At 45.3% G+C, this 17,683-nt stretch overlaps 2 protein-coding genes across 4 annotated transcripts; one reads left to right on the top strand and one right to left on the bottom strand.

Moving 5' to 3' along the window:
* Nucleotides 1-233: 233 nt before the first annotated feature.
* LOC4351068 (probable GPI-anchored adhesin-like protein PGA55) lies at nucleotides 234-5,120 on the top strand. 3 transcript variants are annotated; one of them, XM_015762453.3, is made up of 3 exons: nucleotides 234-708; nucleotides 817-1,425; nucleotides 4,501-5,120. In XM_015762453.3, the coding sequence occupies exons 1-3, from the start codon at nucleotides 259-261 to the stop codon at nucleotides 4,726-4,728; spliced, it is 1,287 nt and encodes a 428-aa protein (XP_015617939.1). In that variant the 5' UTR covers nucleotides 234-258; the 3' UTR covers nucleotides 4,729-5,120. The 3 variants fall into 3 exon arrangements, with proteins under 3 accessions (XP_015617939.1, XP_015617941.1, XP_015617942.1); XM_015762455.3 differs by having other exon boundaries at nucleotides 1,697-5,120; XM_015762456.3 differs by having other exon boundaries at nucleotides 1,676-5,120.
* Nucleotides 5,121-8,212: 3,092 nt separating this feature from the next.
* On the bottom strand, nucleotides 8,213-10,211 carry LOC4351067 (peroxidase 1-like). Its single transcript, XM_015761103.3, has 2 exons — nucleotides 9,753-10,211; nucleotides 8,213-9,236 (listed from the first exon to the last, which is right to left on the bottom strand). The coding sequence occupies exons 1-2, from the start codon at nucleotides 9,978-9,980 to the stop codon at nucleotides 8,457-8,459; spliced, it is 1,008 nt and encodes a 335-aa protein (XP_015616589.1). The 5' UTR covers nucleotides 9,981-10,211; the 3' UTR covers nucleotides 8,213-8,456.
* Nucleotides 10,212-17,683: the final 7,472 nt, after the last annotated feature.

Raw genomic sequence — 17,683 nt, 5'->3', positions numbered from 1 at the left:
GATTATCAGTTGGAAATTAGGGTAGAAACAGCAAACATATGCACGTCGCTGGCGGGGCAAACGCGTTTGCGCGGGCGGCATACGCGCGAAGCTTCGCGTATACCAGCAGTGCTTAAGTCCAGTCCACCACATCACAGTCGGAGCTGGTTGGCGATTTTACTTTACAGTTCACACTTTTATTCAATCGAGAGCTCCTTGCTCCTTTAATTTCTATCCTGATCCATTAAGCGAGTGGTCTCAATTCGAGTTTCGAGATCCATGGAGCCGGCGTCGTTGTTCAGCTTCGTGAGCGCGATGATAAAGCTGGCGATGAAGATCGCCACGGTGGCGAAGAAGGCTCGCCAGAACCAGACCAAGTGCCTGGAGCTCTCCGACCGCGCGCGGCGAGTCGCCGGCATCCTGAGCAACTACAACTACAAGCCCGCGGCTACCGGCGAGGCGGCGGCGGCGGCGACGTGGGACATGCTGGGCAGCCTCAACGAGGCCCTCGACGAGGCGCACAAGCTCGTCGAGTCCTGCTGCGGAGACGGCCAGATGTACAGGCTCGTGGGCAGCCGCGCGGTGGACGCCAAGCTGGACAGCGTCAATAACAAGATCAGCAACTGCCTCATGGACCTCCTCGCCGCCCAAGGCGCAGGCACGGCGAAGAAGATCGATGAGCTGCACCTTGTGGTCGTGGATCGCAATCACCACCGTGCAAGCAATTCGGTACTATATAGTATAAATATAGATAATCAAACTGGAGTTGTTTTCTTCGTTGTGCTGATTGAGTTGACCAATTAATTGATCATCGATCATCCATGTTCTTATTGTTAGAACGCCGGCGTCCGCGAGGATAAGATGACCAGTCATCAGCACGCCGCTCCTGGTTATAGCCGCCCAAACAATTCAGCACGAATGAAGCAGAACACCGCCGGCATCATGTTCGGCAACCACACCGCTTCCGATCATGGCCGCCGCTTAAACAGTTCAGTAAGATCACTGAGAGTGATGAACCCGGCTCTCAGTCATCACCAGCTGGCAAACAATTCAGCGTGGTGGAAGCAGAGTGAGATCAACACCGGCAGCTCAAATTATTCGGTAAGATCGCTAGGAGAGAGCAGCTCTGCCAAGTCGTCCTCGGGAAGATCGTGGACAGAGATCAACTCTGCCAACTCTTCGATAGTAAGATCGCGGACAAAGATCAACTCTGCTCACTCTTCGATAGTAAGATCCCGGACAGAGATCAACTCTGCTCACTCTTCCATAGTAAGATCGCGGACAAAGATCAACTCTGCTCACTCTTCGATAGTAAGATCCCAGACAGAGATCAACTCTAACAGGTCCTCGATAAATTCGGTGAGAGAGATCAGCTCTGCCAAATCCATCCACAAAGAGAAGATCGACCCTCTCCTTGCTCACAGTCATCACCAGGCAAACAATTCAGTAAGATATCTATACTATCTTCGTCACTCACTCTCTCTCTCTATATATATATAGCCAAAAATTATTACTACCTCCGTCCCAAAATAAGCGTTGCCATGAGTTTCCGTGTCCAATTTCGATTGTCCGTCTTATTTTAAATGTTTCATGATTAATGTTTTTATTATTATTAGATTATATTTTTTTAGACTGGTCACCAGGGGGCGAAATGCCCACCTGAATATATTACTTCCAACGATCTTACACAGGGCAGGTTTCACCTGCGTAAATACAGGAGCCCTGGAGGATAATAAGAAAGAATACACGGGGGTATACAGAGAAGAGAATACAGACGCATCACAACCTCCCTACCACGCACTGAGAAGCTTTGACGTTTGCCACCTGCAAAAACACCCGACCAAATTCCAAATCAAACTAATGCTAGAACCCTAATTGAACATCATCCACTTCGCATGCAGACTTGAAACACCAAGAATCGAAGGTGCCGGAGGGCCTCAGTGCCACGCGCATACCGGCTTGGTTCTCTGGCAGTCGAAAGACTGTGGTTATCGAAGACCACCCGCATCAAGCCGTCAGAAGTACGACTTAGTCATGTTGCTACTTGAATCAATGCCCCCCGACGTCTATTGGGGGAAGGAAGCCCCAAAAGAGGGAAGGCCACTGAAAGTTGAGGCCATAGGCCACCCGCATCAAGCCGTCTTCAATCGAGCTTTATCAAATTGCTAGCCAGTTCAACGCCCTTCGGGGGAAGAAAGCCCCATAGGAGGAAGGACCGCTAAACATTGCAGTCAGGGACACCCAAGCAGAGAGGGTGAAGGGCAATCAGGGGACTGAACAAAAGAGAAATGAAAGAGATGGGGATCTACAGATGGATGAAACATCAACAGAAGAGAACAAAGATCGGGAGCATCACGACCGCCGGAGAAGCACATGTTCCAACCAATAGGCAAACCCAAGCGAGCCAAGGAGAAGCATGCTAGAATTGAGGAGATTCAGAGCGGCCGAGGCACCAGCAAACTCCTAGACATGCAGGTTTGGGCTGAGCTGATCGTGGCAAAGCTCAAAATGCTTCCAACCGCCGGGTAGACAAGAAGAAAAGAAAATGGAGCAGACATCGGCAAAGTCAGCAGCGTTGTCGGTCGCCACTGAGCTGACCAATTCCGGCCATGCTGCCAAGGGGAAGGTGGATCTGGGCACCGGCAACAGGCGACGTCGCAGCCCACCGACGACATTGCAGGCAGCAAGCCGTCCCCACCACACGACCTTGCCGGAGGCAGGGGGACATGGTAGGAGGCGGAACTGACGGCTGCCCACCACCACGGCCGGCTGCCGTCGCCGGAGGCTGCAGGGGCGTGGTAGGAGGCAGATCTGATGGCCACCCACCACCACGGCCGGCTGCCGTCGCCGGAGGCTGCTGGGGCGAGGTAGGAGGCGGATCTGACGGCCACCCACCACCACAGCCGGCTGCCGTCGCCGGAGGCAGGAGGAACAGGGCGGGAGACAAGCTAGCATGAAGAGAGTTTTGGATCTGGAAAAGAAAAGGAGAGGAAGTTAATGGTGTGGGGAGGTCGTGGTGCTGGGGGGGGAGGCGAGCGCCGCCGCCGGCAATGCCACCGGGGGCAGCGTCGCCGGCCGCGGCGAGGCTGCGCGCGCGTAGGAGGAGCGGGCCTCGGCGACTGTCGCCTCCCGGGTCTCTCCACCATTATTATAAAACATGAATACTCTCTCCATCCCATAATATAAAGCGTGCACGCATTTCAAGAATCAACATTTAAAATATTTGACCAACACTTAGTATAGTATGAAATAAATATTATTTGGTAAAAATTATAGCATTATATTGACATTTAAATTTACTTTCATATGGTTATAATTTTGTTGCTACAAACCTTATAATATATGAGAAATTATAAGCTAAAGATTAGTTTTGGAGACCGTGACAAGTTTAACCGCGCCTTATATTATGGGATAGAGGGAGTAGTACTTTATGCGAGACTTTTTTTTTGTTTTGTTAAAAAAAATTAAATAAGACGGACGATTAAAGTTGGACACGAAAACTCATGGCTACGCTTATTTTGGGATTGAGGGAGTATATTTTAGGACGGAGATAGAAGTAAATATTTAGTAATTATGGGTAAGTTTCCATGGCCCCTTGTTCGATCTGCTTTATTATCAAAGTTTTTTCTTTTTTTTTCCTTTTGCTGTTTGTATATTGTTATGATCAATTAATATGACTTGCTGGAAATTGAACCTATCCTAGGTCTTGTCCGAAAGATTAGCCTAGAGCTAATTTTAAGAGTTACGGAGTAATATTTAATCTTGAATTGGTAGACTAAACATTAGTCTAGAGTGACATGTTTAGATCCATGAGCTAATTCAGGGCTAAAAGGCGAAGAGAGAGAAAGAGGAAAGAGAGGGGGGAGATAGGGCTACTTTTAAGTGGTCCACACAGAAAATTAGCCCCATTAGCACCTTTTGAAGAGGCTAATGTTTTGAGAATGGCTAATTCACTTTAGCCCCAAATTAGCCCACATGTTTGGATTGTTGGGGTCTAATTCAGAGTTAAAAGGTGGGAGCTTTAGAACCAAAGAGCTCTAGAGTGAGTTTAGTGTTTTGTTAGTTCAGCTTTGAAGACTAAAATTAATAATCAGCGAGCTGTAACAGACGTGACTTTTCTCCAAAATCACTATAATAATTCATAAAAATCAACATGTTCAATGTATAGCAGTTACAATTTTAATATTAGTAACAATTATAGCCCGTGACCCCGTGTAGTGCATTGGATGACAGATAGTACTACTTCCATCCCAGAATAAGTACAACTGTGATTATTCGTGTCCAACGTTTGACCCACGAAAAAATAATCACACATAAAGTACTATTTATGTTTTATCATCTAATAACAATAAAAACAATAATCATAAAAAAATTCAAATAAAGAATGTCAAATGTTAGATAAAAACAGTGCAAAATTACATTTATTTTAGGACGGGAGAGTAGTACGCATTATTAACTTCATTCCTTGAGGCTTGAGTTGATTGAGCCTACCTATGATCTTCTTCTCTCTATTGTTCGAAGGTTAGGGTGAGCTACACCTGCAAGAACGGCAACAAGAGCGTGCAGCAGAACGGGGTAAACAGCAGCAATTCGATGAGAAGCGAGAAGGCTTCCACCGCGGCTACGGCTAGGCCGCCATTACAGGGCTCCTACTCCGACGCCGGCGTCGCGGGCTACCCGAACGGGCAAGGCTACGCTCTCTACCAATATTCCATTGAGGATGATCCAACCTCCTGCGCCGTAATGTGATGTGCAGAGCAGAGGAAGCCATGAATCTAAGCTCCGGCAGAGGACGCAGCCTGTGCTTGATCCATGACCCTGCATCTGCATGATTCCTCGAACCGATCGATGAGGCTTTATTTTTCTCTCGCGTATTTCGGGTGCCCGGAAATCCATGGATTATGTGATGGTTCTTACATTACGCATGTGCATTAATCGCGACATCACGCATCCATTTGGGTAGTAGCATCTCGGGATTGTAATGTTGCGTGTTTGGATGTCCGTGTAATTTTTTCGCCGGACGCATGTCTGGTGTTGTTAATGACTGTAGGCTCCTATAGTAGCAAATGACAACAAGTTTTTTTTACTAAAGTATGTACTATATGCCTATACGATTAATATCATTAAACTTTAATGCTACAGGACAGTATCCCGTTCGGATGATACTCGAAAATATAGGCGATACCTCATATGTATCATCCCATCCGTACTGTCGTGTAACTTTCACCAGAAAAAAGGTTGTGGGATGCAATGGGTTTTTTTTTGGAAAGGATGCATTGTCTATCTTTTATTTTTGCGAAAATGATGCAATGAATTTTTTTTCCCGGAAAATGATGCAATGAATTTTGACAGATTAGATGTGTCACGCTCCAATCCTTCTCGCTGAATAGAACAGGGCCAAATGGCCAATCCCAGCATATATGTAGGCCGAAACAGGAGGAGGAGTTACCGCGGCCATAAGAGCCCTATTGCTCGGGTGCATCTGGAGCTCCATCTAGCCCACCAAACAGTCATGGGCCATATCGGCGTGACAGGCCGAGTCTGAACCTAATTCTCATCTGGACCACACAAGCCCGATCCAACTGCCACGAGACCCCAAGGGCCAAGGTGGGGGGCATGGGGGGCTCGGAGTTTTATTCTCCGAACCCCCTCGACGACCTATGTAAAGATTCCAAAGGGGTTCAGAGTTTTCTTCTCCGAATCACCTCGCCCCATACACAGCCTCATGCTCGCCTCGCTGGAGCATCGCCGTCACGTGCTGGCCGGCCGGGGACGTCGGTGTGGTGACTGGTGACAGCGTGTGCGCATGATGAGTAGACAACGCGGCGGAGATGATGCAAAACCTGATCGACTTGGTATCGTCCTCATGGGCCATATCGGCGTGACAGGCCGAGTCTGAACCTAATTCTCATCTGGACCACACAAGCCCGATCCAACTGCCACGAGACCCCAAGGGCCAAGGTGGGGGGCATGGGGGGCTCGGAGTTTTATTCTCCGAACCCCCTCGACGACCTATGTAAAGATTCCAAAGGGGTTCAGAGTTTTCTTCTCCGAATCACCTCGCCCCATACACAGCCTCATGCTCGCCTCGCTGGAGCATCGCCGTCACGTGCTGGCCGGCCGGGGACGTCGGTGTGGTGACTGGTGACAGCGTGTGCGCATGATGAGTAGACAACGCGGCGGAGATGATGCAAAACCTGATCGACTTGGTATCGTCCTCATCATCGGCTCACCACATGCAATGGCAAGGCACACGCGTAACTATATCAGGATCAGTGGTACAAGTCTATTTTGCTTCCCTCAACTCATGCCGCTGGTTGAATGGTATCCCTTAACCGTAAAACCGGGTATAACTCATCCCCCAACTTAAAAAAACGTAGCAAATCGACTCCCCAGACGGTTTTGTCCTACGTGGCACGGTTGACTTGGTCTTCAACCCATATGGCATCGACATGGCACTTACGTGGCACTAAAATGAAAACAAACCTAAGTGGCCCCACGTGTCAGCTACCCCCCTCTCTCTCATCTCTCTGTCTCATCTCTATCAGGTGGATGGCAGTAACCGGCGGTGAGATGGAGCACGGGGGCCACACGCCACCACCCCCCTCTCCACGCCCCGCCCCACCCCCGACATCCCCTCTCCACGCCCCGCCCCACGCAACAGCGATGGAGACGCAGGCGGCGACGACCTTGCCGCCATGCCCCCCTCTCCGCTCCCTATCCTGACATCCCCCGATCTCTCCGCCACAACAGCAATGGAGGCACAGCCTGGAGGAGGCCGTCGGTTTGCACCAGGAGACACTGATGGGCCTTGTCGCCTTGCTCCAGCGCCACGTACCAACCTCATCCCCTCCCTCGACCGTCCCTGTGACTTTCCACCGCATAACAGCAATGGAGGCGTAGGCAGACGCCGGCGGCGATGACCTTGCCGCTAGCACCGGAGCCTGGAAGAGGCCATCGGCTTCCACCGGAGACACAGATGGGTGGCGGGCCTCGTCGGCTCGCTCCCACCCCGAACCCTGGCGCCGGCCACGGTAAGAGCCCCACCGCCCTCAAGCCCCACCATCGCCACGCTCCCCGTCCCTACCTTCGTCACCGTTGCCCCTGGAGCTCGTCCCCTTCGTCGAGATCGACACCACCGTGCTCGCGCGCCGCCTGCAACAGAGAGCTCATCTGCGGGTGTGTGCCCACTGGAGCTCGTCCCCTTCACCGAGATCGACGCCGTCGCGCTCGCATGCTACCTCCGAGCGGACTGCTCTTGCTGACCTAGCGGCAGCTCGGCGGCCTCCGCCCGTGCTCCGTCTCACCATCGCCACCATCCACGAATCCACCGCCGGTTGCTACCATCACCTGAGAAATAAAGGGTAAAGAGGGAGGAGAAACGGCAGCTAACACGTGGGCCCGAAATTTATTTTTATTGTTTTACTCACTGATATATGAGTCCCATTTAAGTTTTGTTTTATTTTAGTGCCACGTAAGAGCCACGTCGATGCCACGTGGGATATAGTCATATAGACCAAGTCAACTTGCCATGTAAGTGCCACGTAGGATGAAACCGCCTGGGGGGTCGATTTGCTACGGTTTTGGTAGTTGTGGGACGGATTATACCCAGTTTGGGGGTTGAGGGATGCGATTCAACCAGGGCATGAGTTAAGGGTGAAAAAATAGACTTATTCCAAACGTAAGAGCCCGAGCCAAGCAGTGCTGGGCCGTATCGGCTCTACTGACAGATCTCAAGCCCCACTGTACCACCTTCCTCGGCCCAAGGATGACACACCGTGTGAATCGTCTGGGCCGCACTGATCCCAAAGGGGTTCGGAGTTTTCTTCTCCAAACCCCATCCCCTCTCCCACCGCCTCACGCCACGCAGCTCGTCGCCGGAGCGCCGCCGTCGGTAGCAAAAAAGCGCCACCGCGGGCGCGGGCACGCAGGAGACAGCATTGCACACCCTGCATCGAGAGGCCGCGCCCGAGAGGTGCTAAGGTGCAGAGTACATCAGAATTCTGCAGAACACGATCTCGTCTTGATGACTTGATCGTCCATCACCGCAACAAACGCCTGCATCTTTCCAAAGCATTTTTTATCCCATATTCTTGTGCTGATAGAAGCGGTATGGATATAGGGCAGAGAATTTGGAATGCAAGAATTTTGAAGCGGTCGTCACCGACCCAAGGGGTTTCGGTGTTCAAACTCCGACCTCCCATGATCCTTCTCGAATGAAACGAAATGTATATACGTGTGCAATACTTGATTCATTATTTGATTAATTTCTTAGTTACATTGCATAATAATACAATTAACAAACAAAGTAATCCAAGTAAAACTAGTATAGATCGATATGTCGCCACCACTCTACACATACATCAGTTACACGCATGATTAATTAGGGAACACTTAATCAATAATCAGCAGGAAAAATTAAGACACATAATTACGAGCTTAATTGCTTAATTAAGCTATAATACGTAGATTAATTATTAGTTGATGACGTAGCACTTCTTCCTGATCTCGCCTTCGCCGCCGGTGAGCACGCCGACGCCGCCCATCTTGACCATCGACTCGGCAAAATCCCTGAAGAACTCGGCGGCGTACATGCCGGTGGCCTGCCGCCGCACGTAGCCGGCGGTGAACGCGTCGTCTAGCAGCGACGAGTCGGAGTGGAAGAGCCCCCGCCGCCTCGCCACCAGCCGGTAGTAGCCGGCGTCGAAGGTGAGGAAGCTCCCGGGGTCCATCTCCGCCAGCGTCGTGTTGTCGCCGGCGAGGCTGGCGCACCGCGACCGGAGCCGCGCTAGATAACTCCGGTCCAAGGCGGGGTCGACATCGCCGGCGTTGTTGGCGCCGGTGAAGTTGTAGAGCCTGTCCGTGAACGCCGAGCAGTGCGCCGTGCCGAGCGTGTGGCCGCCGGAGAGCACGACGAGGTCTTTCATGTCGAGGCCCTTGGCGGCGAACATCCGGGCGAGCTGCGTGATGTTGGCGGTGGGCGGCGGCAGCTGGGTGGTGGTATCGTTGGCGGCGGAGACGCGGCCGTCTCGCCGGCCGAGGGGCACGGCCCAGCGGGGGCCGCCGGAGAGGGCGACGGCGTCGCGGGCCATGAGCGCGAGCACGTCGGCGCAGGAGACGGTGCCCGGGCAGGCGGCGTCGAGCCTCGCCTTGATCCGCTGCACGGAGCCGAACCCTCGCAGCGTCTGGTTCGGCGGCGCGTCCTTCTCCGCCGTGTTGCTCGCCGTCGAGTCGATCAGCACCGACCCGTCGCAACCCTGCATTATCAATGAAAATAATGTTCGAATCCAGCAAAAATGTTGGAAAAGTCTCTGACATTATTTTTACATAATAAAAATGATTTACATCTTCGCCGACTACTATATACTACCACTGTTTTAGATTATAAGTCGTTTTTACTTTGGTTAAAGTTAAACTACTCTAAATTTTATCAAGTTTATACACAAATATATTAATATTTATAACAACAAATTAGTTTCATTAAATCTATAATTAAATATTTTTTAATATATTTGTGTTGGGTTGAAAATATAACTATTTTTTTCTACAACAACTTATAATCTGAAACGGGGTATAAGACATATAGTCAATAAGTTTTGGTATCTAAAAATAAAGCCATAATTTAAGGTGATGGGTGTTGGGACAAACTAACCCTCTCAACTCTCTCTAAACAAGTTCAACTTATTAAGAAAATGTTTCAAAATCACATAGATTCTAGCACATCTTCTTCATTTTTGCATGCACACCAAGAACAGTATGATCAATGTGCTTACCCTGACGAAGCAGTCGTGGAAATGGAGGCGGAGGAGAGGGCCGGCGAGGGTGGGGGCGACGGCGAGGATCCTGATCATCTCCTCCCGCACGATCTCCTCCACCTTGGGGCACGTCTTGCTGTAGAACCCCACGTCCAGCTGCGCCATCGCCGGCGAGCTCGACGACAGGATCACCGCCATGGCCAAGCTACTACACATCACCACCAACATCGTCGGAGACGACGCCATTGATCCTCCTGCTAGCTAGCTAGCTTCCTATCAGTTGCAGTTTATGCTCTAGCTTCTTCACACGATTGAGCTCACACAATGGGATCAATGGCAATGGCAGGTTGTTGCCAAGCTATAGCTCCTTATATAGGGGCCTACATGCCACCCTACCACCCCATTGACAGCCTAGTGATCACCTCAATCAATGGACAATGGTAGTAGTAAGTAAGTAGTCCATGGCGCCATGCATGCATGCATGCATTTGATTTGGTGAGCATAGGGTGGTTAGCTATCTAGCTAAGCTAGGAGTAGGTTGCTAGGCTAGTTCTAGTACCATTCTTTTGGAGGAGAGGAAGAGCAAGGTTGAAAGTGGATTTTAATCCCTCGAGGAATGTCCCATCGTATACCTTTGTCAATCAAATTCAATGTAAATTGTTGTGGGACATTCTACGAAAATTTGACAATGTACAGTACAGTGATACCTATCGCTCGACCTAAATATCAAGTTCAAAGTTGATCTACATACTGAAAAGAAAAAAGAAAAGATAAATTCGAATGTGAGTAGTATATAAGTAGTATTGGTATGTTGGATTTGTCCTTTTCATTTCTCTATGTGGGAGTTGAATTTAGACTTAAAATTTTGTCTAATACTACGTACATGTATGATGGCAAACGAGGAGAAGTCCCCATGAGAACTAAAACAAATTTCCCAAACAAGGCTGTTGTGTTGTACAATTGAGCCTTTTTCTTAAATTCCCTGGTCGGTGAGTTGACCTGTCGACAAGTTTAATGAATTAATTAATCTTGTCACCCTGGAATCAATAATCAACTCTTCCATAGTTCCATGTACGTACAAGTATAATTATTATTCTGGAATGCCAAGTGAGATACAAGATTGCATTATGATATCGATGATCCTAGGTAGCCACCCCCATGTGATTGTGTATTAGTCTTGTGGGTGTCGTTTCTGATTGAGTTTCAGATGGTTCTATGCATGAATGCAAGTATTATGCAAAGCATGGTCCTGATAAGCCATCTGGGTGTAGTAGTACTGTGACACTGCACATTTGTGCTGTTCATTCAGGCCATCCCCATGCATGTTACTTCCACCAAACCATAGTATACATAGGTCGTTTCTGTTGCCATCTGTTTGTCTGTCACTCTGTCCATACATGTAAGTTAGGCTGTGTTTAGTTCACACTGAAGTTTAGAAGTTTGGTTAAAATTAGTATGATGTGACAGAAAAGTTGTGTGTGCATGAAAGGTTTGATGTGATGAAAAGTTGAAAGTTTGGAAAAAAAAAACTTTGGAACTAAACAGAGCCTTAATTAATCTAAGATGAAACCTGACCAGGACAAGCTAGTCTAGCTCCAATTAAGATGATGCATTCCAATTCATGGATAACTGTCACCTTTGGAACAGTTGAGAGAGAGAGAGAGAGAGAGAGAAGTTGATTGAATTAATTGAATAATGGATCATTGAACAGAATGATTGGTGGAAGGATTCAGAATGAAGGAAAGTGGAGCTAGCTAGAGAACAAACAGGCCAACAGAGATCTTGGGGCCTGACAGTACAACAAGCAGAGAGGTAGAACATGCACATGAAGCAGCATCTTCACACAATCTGGAAACTTGCAGCCTGCAGGTAGTTGGCCACAGAAAATGGCTCAGCCTACCTGTGAAACTTCCATGAGAAACCATCCAGATCACTGACAAGTGGGCCCCACTGAAGTCATCTGCTGGGTGGGCCATAGCTGTCAGTGACCCTATCTGGTTTGCTTCGGCATTGCACGTTGCTTGGAAGACAAACTGCAAGGCATGCAGCTAGCTCTTTGATCTCTTCGCCTGCCCTGTGAAAAAACTGAAAAGTGGTGTTGCTTGGAAGGCAACAAGCTATGGCCAACAGCACAAGACTGTCCATAAACAGCGAAAAGGCCAAAGGGTTAAGGGTGTTCTTGATCTGAACACTGTTCATCTGCCAACTTTGGTTGTTGGGGACTTGGAGTTGGAAAGAGAGCACAGGCGTGCTTAATTTGGACTGTTTGGTTGTTTGGATGTACTGTCAGGGAGTAGATTTTACAGCAAGTTTTAACTGTTTTTTCACCAATCTTGTGACAAGTTTTGTCCAAGCCAGTTCAGTTAAATATGCTTCTGATCACAGTTGATCTGGCAACTTTGGTTGTTGGAAACTTGGAGTTGGACAGAGAAGCCAGGGGTGCTATATTTCAGCATGTTGGTTGCTTGGACGTACTGTCAGGGAGTAGATTTTACTGCAAGTTTTAACTGTTTTTCACCAGTGTGGTGGTGGTGAAATCTTTTTGAGAAGTTTTGTCCATGCAAGTTCAGTTATATATACAGGGAGTAAGTTTTATCCAAGCAAGTTCAGTTAAATATACAGGGACGTTAAGTTGGTAAAAAGAATGGCTGGATTTGGATGATGTGTGTATGTACCCTGGATGACTGGAATGACAGCATTTGATGATGAGACTAACAACTACGTCTGATTTCTCTTTTGGAAGAGTTTTTTGGAGAAGTGTTTTTCTTTTGTTGGAAGAGAAATTATCGATGTTGGTTTTGAATGTGAAGTTTGAACCAGTGCACGTTTTGAGGTGAACTCTAAAATATAGTGAGTGGTACTAGTCATTGTATAAAACTCAAAGATGTATGAAATGAAACTGCATCTGATGCTAGTAGCCTCCGTTTCATATTATAAATCGTGTTGTTTTTTTAATCAAACTTCTTAAGTTTTGATCAAATTTATAGAAAATTTAGCAACATCTACAATATCAAATTAGTTTCATTAAGTATAATAATTGATAATATGTTTATTTTCTGCTAGAAATGTTGCTATACTTTTTATATATTTGATCAAACTTAAAAAAGTTTAATTTAAAAGAAAAAGTCAAAGCGATTTATGATATGAATCGGAGGGAGTATATTATTTTACATAAACTTTGATGAACAGAGAGCCTCCTTTTGCAAGGTTAGAATGCAGTTGCGACTCGCAACATTTAAAGATTCAGTGACCAGAAAAAGAGCATCCATTTGCATTGTAGGATCTCTGCTTGATCGATCGAGAATAAATAGCTCGCCGCTCAGTCCACCAAAGAATACTAACCCTCGTTCCCCCATTGCCTGTCGGCGATATCTCCACCCGGCGTCTCGCCGCCGGCCACACACATCGGCGGCGCCGGCCCGGTGGAACGGATCTCACCGACGCCGGCCGGATCGATGCGGAGTGGCGGGTGACGCCGCTCGTCGGCGAGGCGAGCTGTCGCGGCGGCGGCGGCGAGCTTCTTTGAGCCTGAGAAAGGCGACGCGGCAACGGCCGTTAATTTGGCCCCACATGTCAGTGAGAAGGAGAACTCTTATCTGGGCCGCCACGGCCCACGGAGGCCTCTTCACCATGGCCCTCTTTTCCTTTTTGTCTTCTCTTTTTTTCAGAGAAGTATCTCCATTGGCTTCAGACATTCAGTGCTACTGCTATACTGTTACCCTGAAGCAAATTTTCAGAACTCGTGCACGTTTTGAAGTGAGAAGGCTGATGCAGACATGCAGTGGACGATAGCCTTTGTCTAAATGGCTAACTGCTTGTGTTAGAGTGGCCGGGTGATTACGATGGTTCTTGAACTTGATACAGTCTTTCAGTTATAGATTGTTGTGTTACTTTCTTCATAAAAGTATGAAAATGTATGCATATGATGCACTTGCAATCAATTACTTCTTTCTGGAATCCTACTGAAAGTTCTGATGAATGGAAACAGTGTGCTAATCTTGCAGTAATCTGTAATCCTACACAAAGTTGTGCATATATATACATAGTTGGATCTTTTGGGAGAATATGCTCAGTGTAAAGTAGCTCCAAACTTGCAATGCCAAAAGATTCAGTACATAAACTCTCTGTAATCACAAAGCATCCCTCTGCAAGATCTCTGCTTGACATTGATGAATTCCTCACCAACCAAAGTGATGTTGTCAATTTGTCATATTAAAAATCAATCTAATTAAGCATCTGCAGTTCTGCACTGAAAATGCAGTAGCTGCAACCTGCAAGCCTGCAAACGAGCATACTGTGTCTTGCACTCTTCTTGCTCTTGCAGAAGATGTGACATTTGGATAGTTCATAGTTGGGCTATAATTCTGTAACTGCACGAACTTTCTGGGCCAAAACAAGTCGAATCCCTGTCTATCTGGGCCAAAAATCCATCACATTCTATCTTCCCTTTCACTTTTCTTCAGAAAACGCATCTCCACAGTTGCACTCAAGCAAAGATTCAGACTTTCTTTCTTCAGATACCATGCAATCGATCAGCCTGCTTTTAGCTGGACACTTGCTGTCTGTCTGTCTGTGTGTCTTGCCGATAATTAAACTCTACTACTACACTTTGTAATCTGTACTTGTAAGACAAGGTAGCTACTTAGCTTAGCTAGGTTTGGAGAGAAATTATATATGCGCACGTTTTCTTTGGCACATCCCTTTTGGGTGTAGCTATAGCTAGATTGCTGCTGCCTGAAAAGGCTGAAAGCTGATTACGACATGAGAATTTCTTTTGAAGAACCCTTTTTTCATGGTATGAGTGGACCATGGGACACTGCATAGTCACATTGCCCATGATGTATAGTGGAGTCCATGCTGCACACAATGCTATGTCATTTTAATAACCTCTGTTTGTTCGAGCTCATCCGGGTTTAAGTTCTTGACTGACTCTTTCTCGTGGGGATTCACATTATCATCTTTGTTCTCTGGTTAATTTAGCACTTTTTGTGAAACTTGTTTACAAAAAGAGCAGTGCTATACCTACTAAAAAAAATCTCACAAGCTCCTTACTGACAAATATTTCAACCATTTGATTAGTTAGTTAAGATAAAAAAAATCAATATTTAATCACATCGTGACACGTGAGTGTTTGTAAACAAGTTTAACACAAATTGTATGCGTATCCTTTCCCTTTCTGGGAACACGTTTAACACAAAAAAAAATGATTTGTGCATTATGAATTGTGGTGAGAAAAAAAACAAGAGAAGTAAGCTGAATGTATAAAATGAAATTAAGTGAAGAATTTGGTAGTTGCAAATTGGTGAGACTGTGTGGCAACAAAGAAGATGGTTAGATGGCAACAATCAGTGGTACATTGGAGTTTTGGGAGGGAATATGAGAGAGGTAATGTTAGTTTAGTAAAATGCTGATGCATAAGAAGCCATAGTGGTTAGTTAGCACAAATCGGGTATGGTTGACCTTACCATATCAGGTATACTGCCGCAATAAGAAAAGTTTCAAGGGAATAATCAATTGCCCTGCTCTCAGAAAGTTGATGCTGATATAATTTGTCGTAACCATTTTACTGTGGAAAATTTATCTTTTGCCTATAGATATTCATGGAGTTACAACGGATTTGTACTTTTTCTTTTGTCCCAAGGGCAATGTATATGAAAAACATTAATACAGAAAATTCATAACTCATATATTTTTATTGATACTGTTAAAAAAATGCTGGGAGTTCATTTTTTTTCCTAACTAAATATACCACTTTTTGTTTGTAAAGAAGCTTAGATAAAGAAAGACAATTATACGGTAAGCAAACTTTACACAGAAAAATAGCTCGCGCACCGTCAACAAACGCACAATTTTCGTCATATATTTTTCAGTACGATGACAAATGTATCACAATAGATTGATGATAAACGCCAAGAGTTTTCATGTCAAACCTTCAATTCTTTATGTTCTAAATTGAACAAATAGGTACCCCTTAAATTATTCTACGCTTCATATGTATCCCCAAATATAATAAAGAAAATACGTTGCCAAAAGAACTTGATAACATAACATGTAAGTAGGAGGTTTTTCAGAATAAATTTACACCGATCTAGATAAAAATAAAATGGATTTCATATAGAACTATTATTTTCTGTTTTCATGCATACAATTTAAATAGTATAATTAGATTTGATATATAACCGTCAGCTTATATTCTCTTTTCCTCAAAATATAGCTATATTTAGACTTTAGCTTTGAATCTAGACACCTTTTATGACAGAAGTATTTTTTTTATAGATATATAAATGTAGATTATATCTCATGAACTACTCATACCGACAAAGAAGATTCTTTCACTCTGAGTAATGTCACAATTTATAATCTTTATAATTGACTAGAAAAAAAAGTACCCGTGCGTTTGTAACGTGTGAATGTTATTTTAATCTTATTATTATTATATGGTTTAGTTAAGGTGAAATTCACAGTGGGAATTCGCTTGGATATATTTTTTCATAGAAAATCATGAGCTACAATTATGAGTCCGATCATCTCAATTTTGCATGCGAGTTTTTAAAGGGATATCTTATATGACTCCTTTTGTATTTTGAAAAGCGAACGAACTTAAAGCCCGACTCAAATACGGAACCATAATTCCAAAATCAAACGAACTTAAGAACTGACTCATGCATGAATAACGTATCAAAGTACCGGCAAAAATATTTTCAATTTTTATAATAGTAGAGATAGAGATGGAGATATAAGATAGAGAAGAGATAGAGATATCTACTACTACTTAAAAAATAAGAGGTGCTTCCATCGTCCGTCAAAATATGTAAAGCTGGGCCCACGCGATTTTCGCCAGTAATCCGTGAATCAGAATCGGACCCTCCACAGTAAAAAGAGGAACGAAAAAAAAAGAGAAAGCTAGCAAGCAGGCCGGCCCAACAAAAAGCAAACGCAGCCTAGCAGTCAGCCCACATAGCAAAGCAGCAGCCCAGTACGGCAGTACAGTATTGTGCGATACTCTAGCAACCGGGAATAAGTTCACTTTAGGTCCCTTAATTTGTCGCAGAATATAAAATCCATCGCTAAATCAAATACCAGGTATACGGCTGTGTTTGCTCGGAAAACGGAGCGGTCTATTAGCGCGTGATTAATTAAGTCTTAGCTTTTTTTAAAAAAAAAGGATTAATTTGATTTTTTTAAGCAACTTTCGTATAGAAACTTTTTTAAAAAACACATCGTTTAATAGTTTGAAAAGCGTGCGCGCGGAAAACGAGGGAGAGGGGTTAGGAACTAGGGGGTGTCAGAACACACCCGAGCTCACCCTCTAACTTACAATACCATGTCAATTTAGATCCCTCGGTAGTGTCGTGGCCAGTTTTAACTGACGTGGCAAGTGGGCCCCCACACGGGTCACATTTCAGTGCACAAATAATACCACCTTTTGGCTAGCTTTGGGAAGCGCTAGCTTAAATAGAAGGCTTGCCCGAGGCTATAACATTGAAAAATGGTTGGATCCACGTCTAACAGGAATCAGATAAAAATAACGCAATTTTATTAATTTTAAAAAAACCACGTGTCTTTTTTTTTTAAAAAAAGTGATCACCAACAAAATGAATTATTTATGACAAAATAAATTATTTTTAGAAAATAGAAAACAATAACATGTCTTTTTTTTAAAAAAAATGTAATCACACAAAATGAATCGTGTTTACATCCAAATTTTTTCTATTCATTGTATGATTTCCTTCTTTTTTTTTAGTGAAAACAATTATGCGATCAGAGTGCAGTGAGGTTGATCTGATAGATAGCGAATAACATTTCTTATACTATTGCTACTCTTTACAATATGTAAAAAAAAGGTATTTATCAATATCAAGTACCAAAAAATAACCATGCATTGCAACCAACTCATAATAATACATGACAAAAGTAAGTACTTTTTGGGTTTCAAACTTTACTCTATA

Source organism: Oryza sativa, chromosome 11 (genome assembly GCF_034140825.1).
Source record: "Oryza sativa Japonica Group chromosome 11, ASM3414082v1".
NCBI lineage: Eukaryota > Viridiplantae > Streptophyta > Magnoliopsida > Poales > Poaceae > Oryza > Oryza sativa.
This window is presented reverse-complemented; position numbering and strand designations above follow the sequence as displayed.

What these genes read in the sequence shown, in the direction of transcription:
- LOC4351068 (XM_015762453.3), top strand. Translation starts at nt 259, where the DNA reads ATGGAGCCGGCGTCGTTGTTCAGCTTCGTGAGCGCGATGATAAAGCTG. An exon ending in ACCACCGTGCAAGCAATTCG is followed by an intron (nt 709 to 816) that starts GTACTATATAGT and finishes TCTTATTGTTAG; the next exon opens with AACGCCGGCGTCCGCGAGGA. An exon ending in ATCACCAGGCAAACAATTCA is followed by an intron (nt 1,426 to 4,500) that starts GTAAGATATCTA and finishes TATTGTTCGAAG; the next exon opens with GTTAGGGTGAGCTACACCTG.
- LOC4351067 (XM_015761103.3), bottom strand. Translation starts at nt 9,980, where the DNA reads ATGGCGTCGTCTCCGACGATGTTGGTGGTGATGTGTAGTAGCTTGGCC. An exon ending in TCCACGACTGCTTCGTCAGG is followed by an intron (nt 9,237 to 9,752) that starts GTAAGCACATTG and finishes TTGATAATGCAG; the next exon opens with GGTTGCGACGGGTCGGTGCT.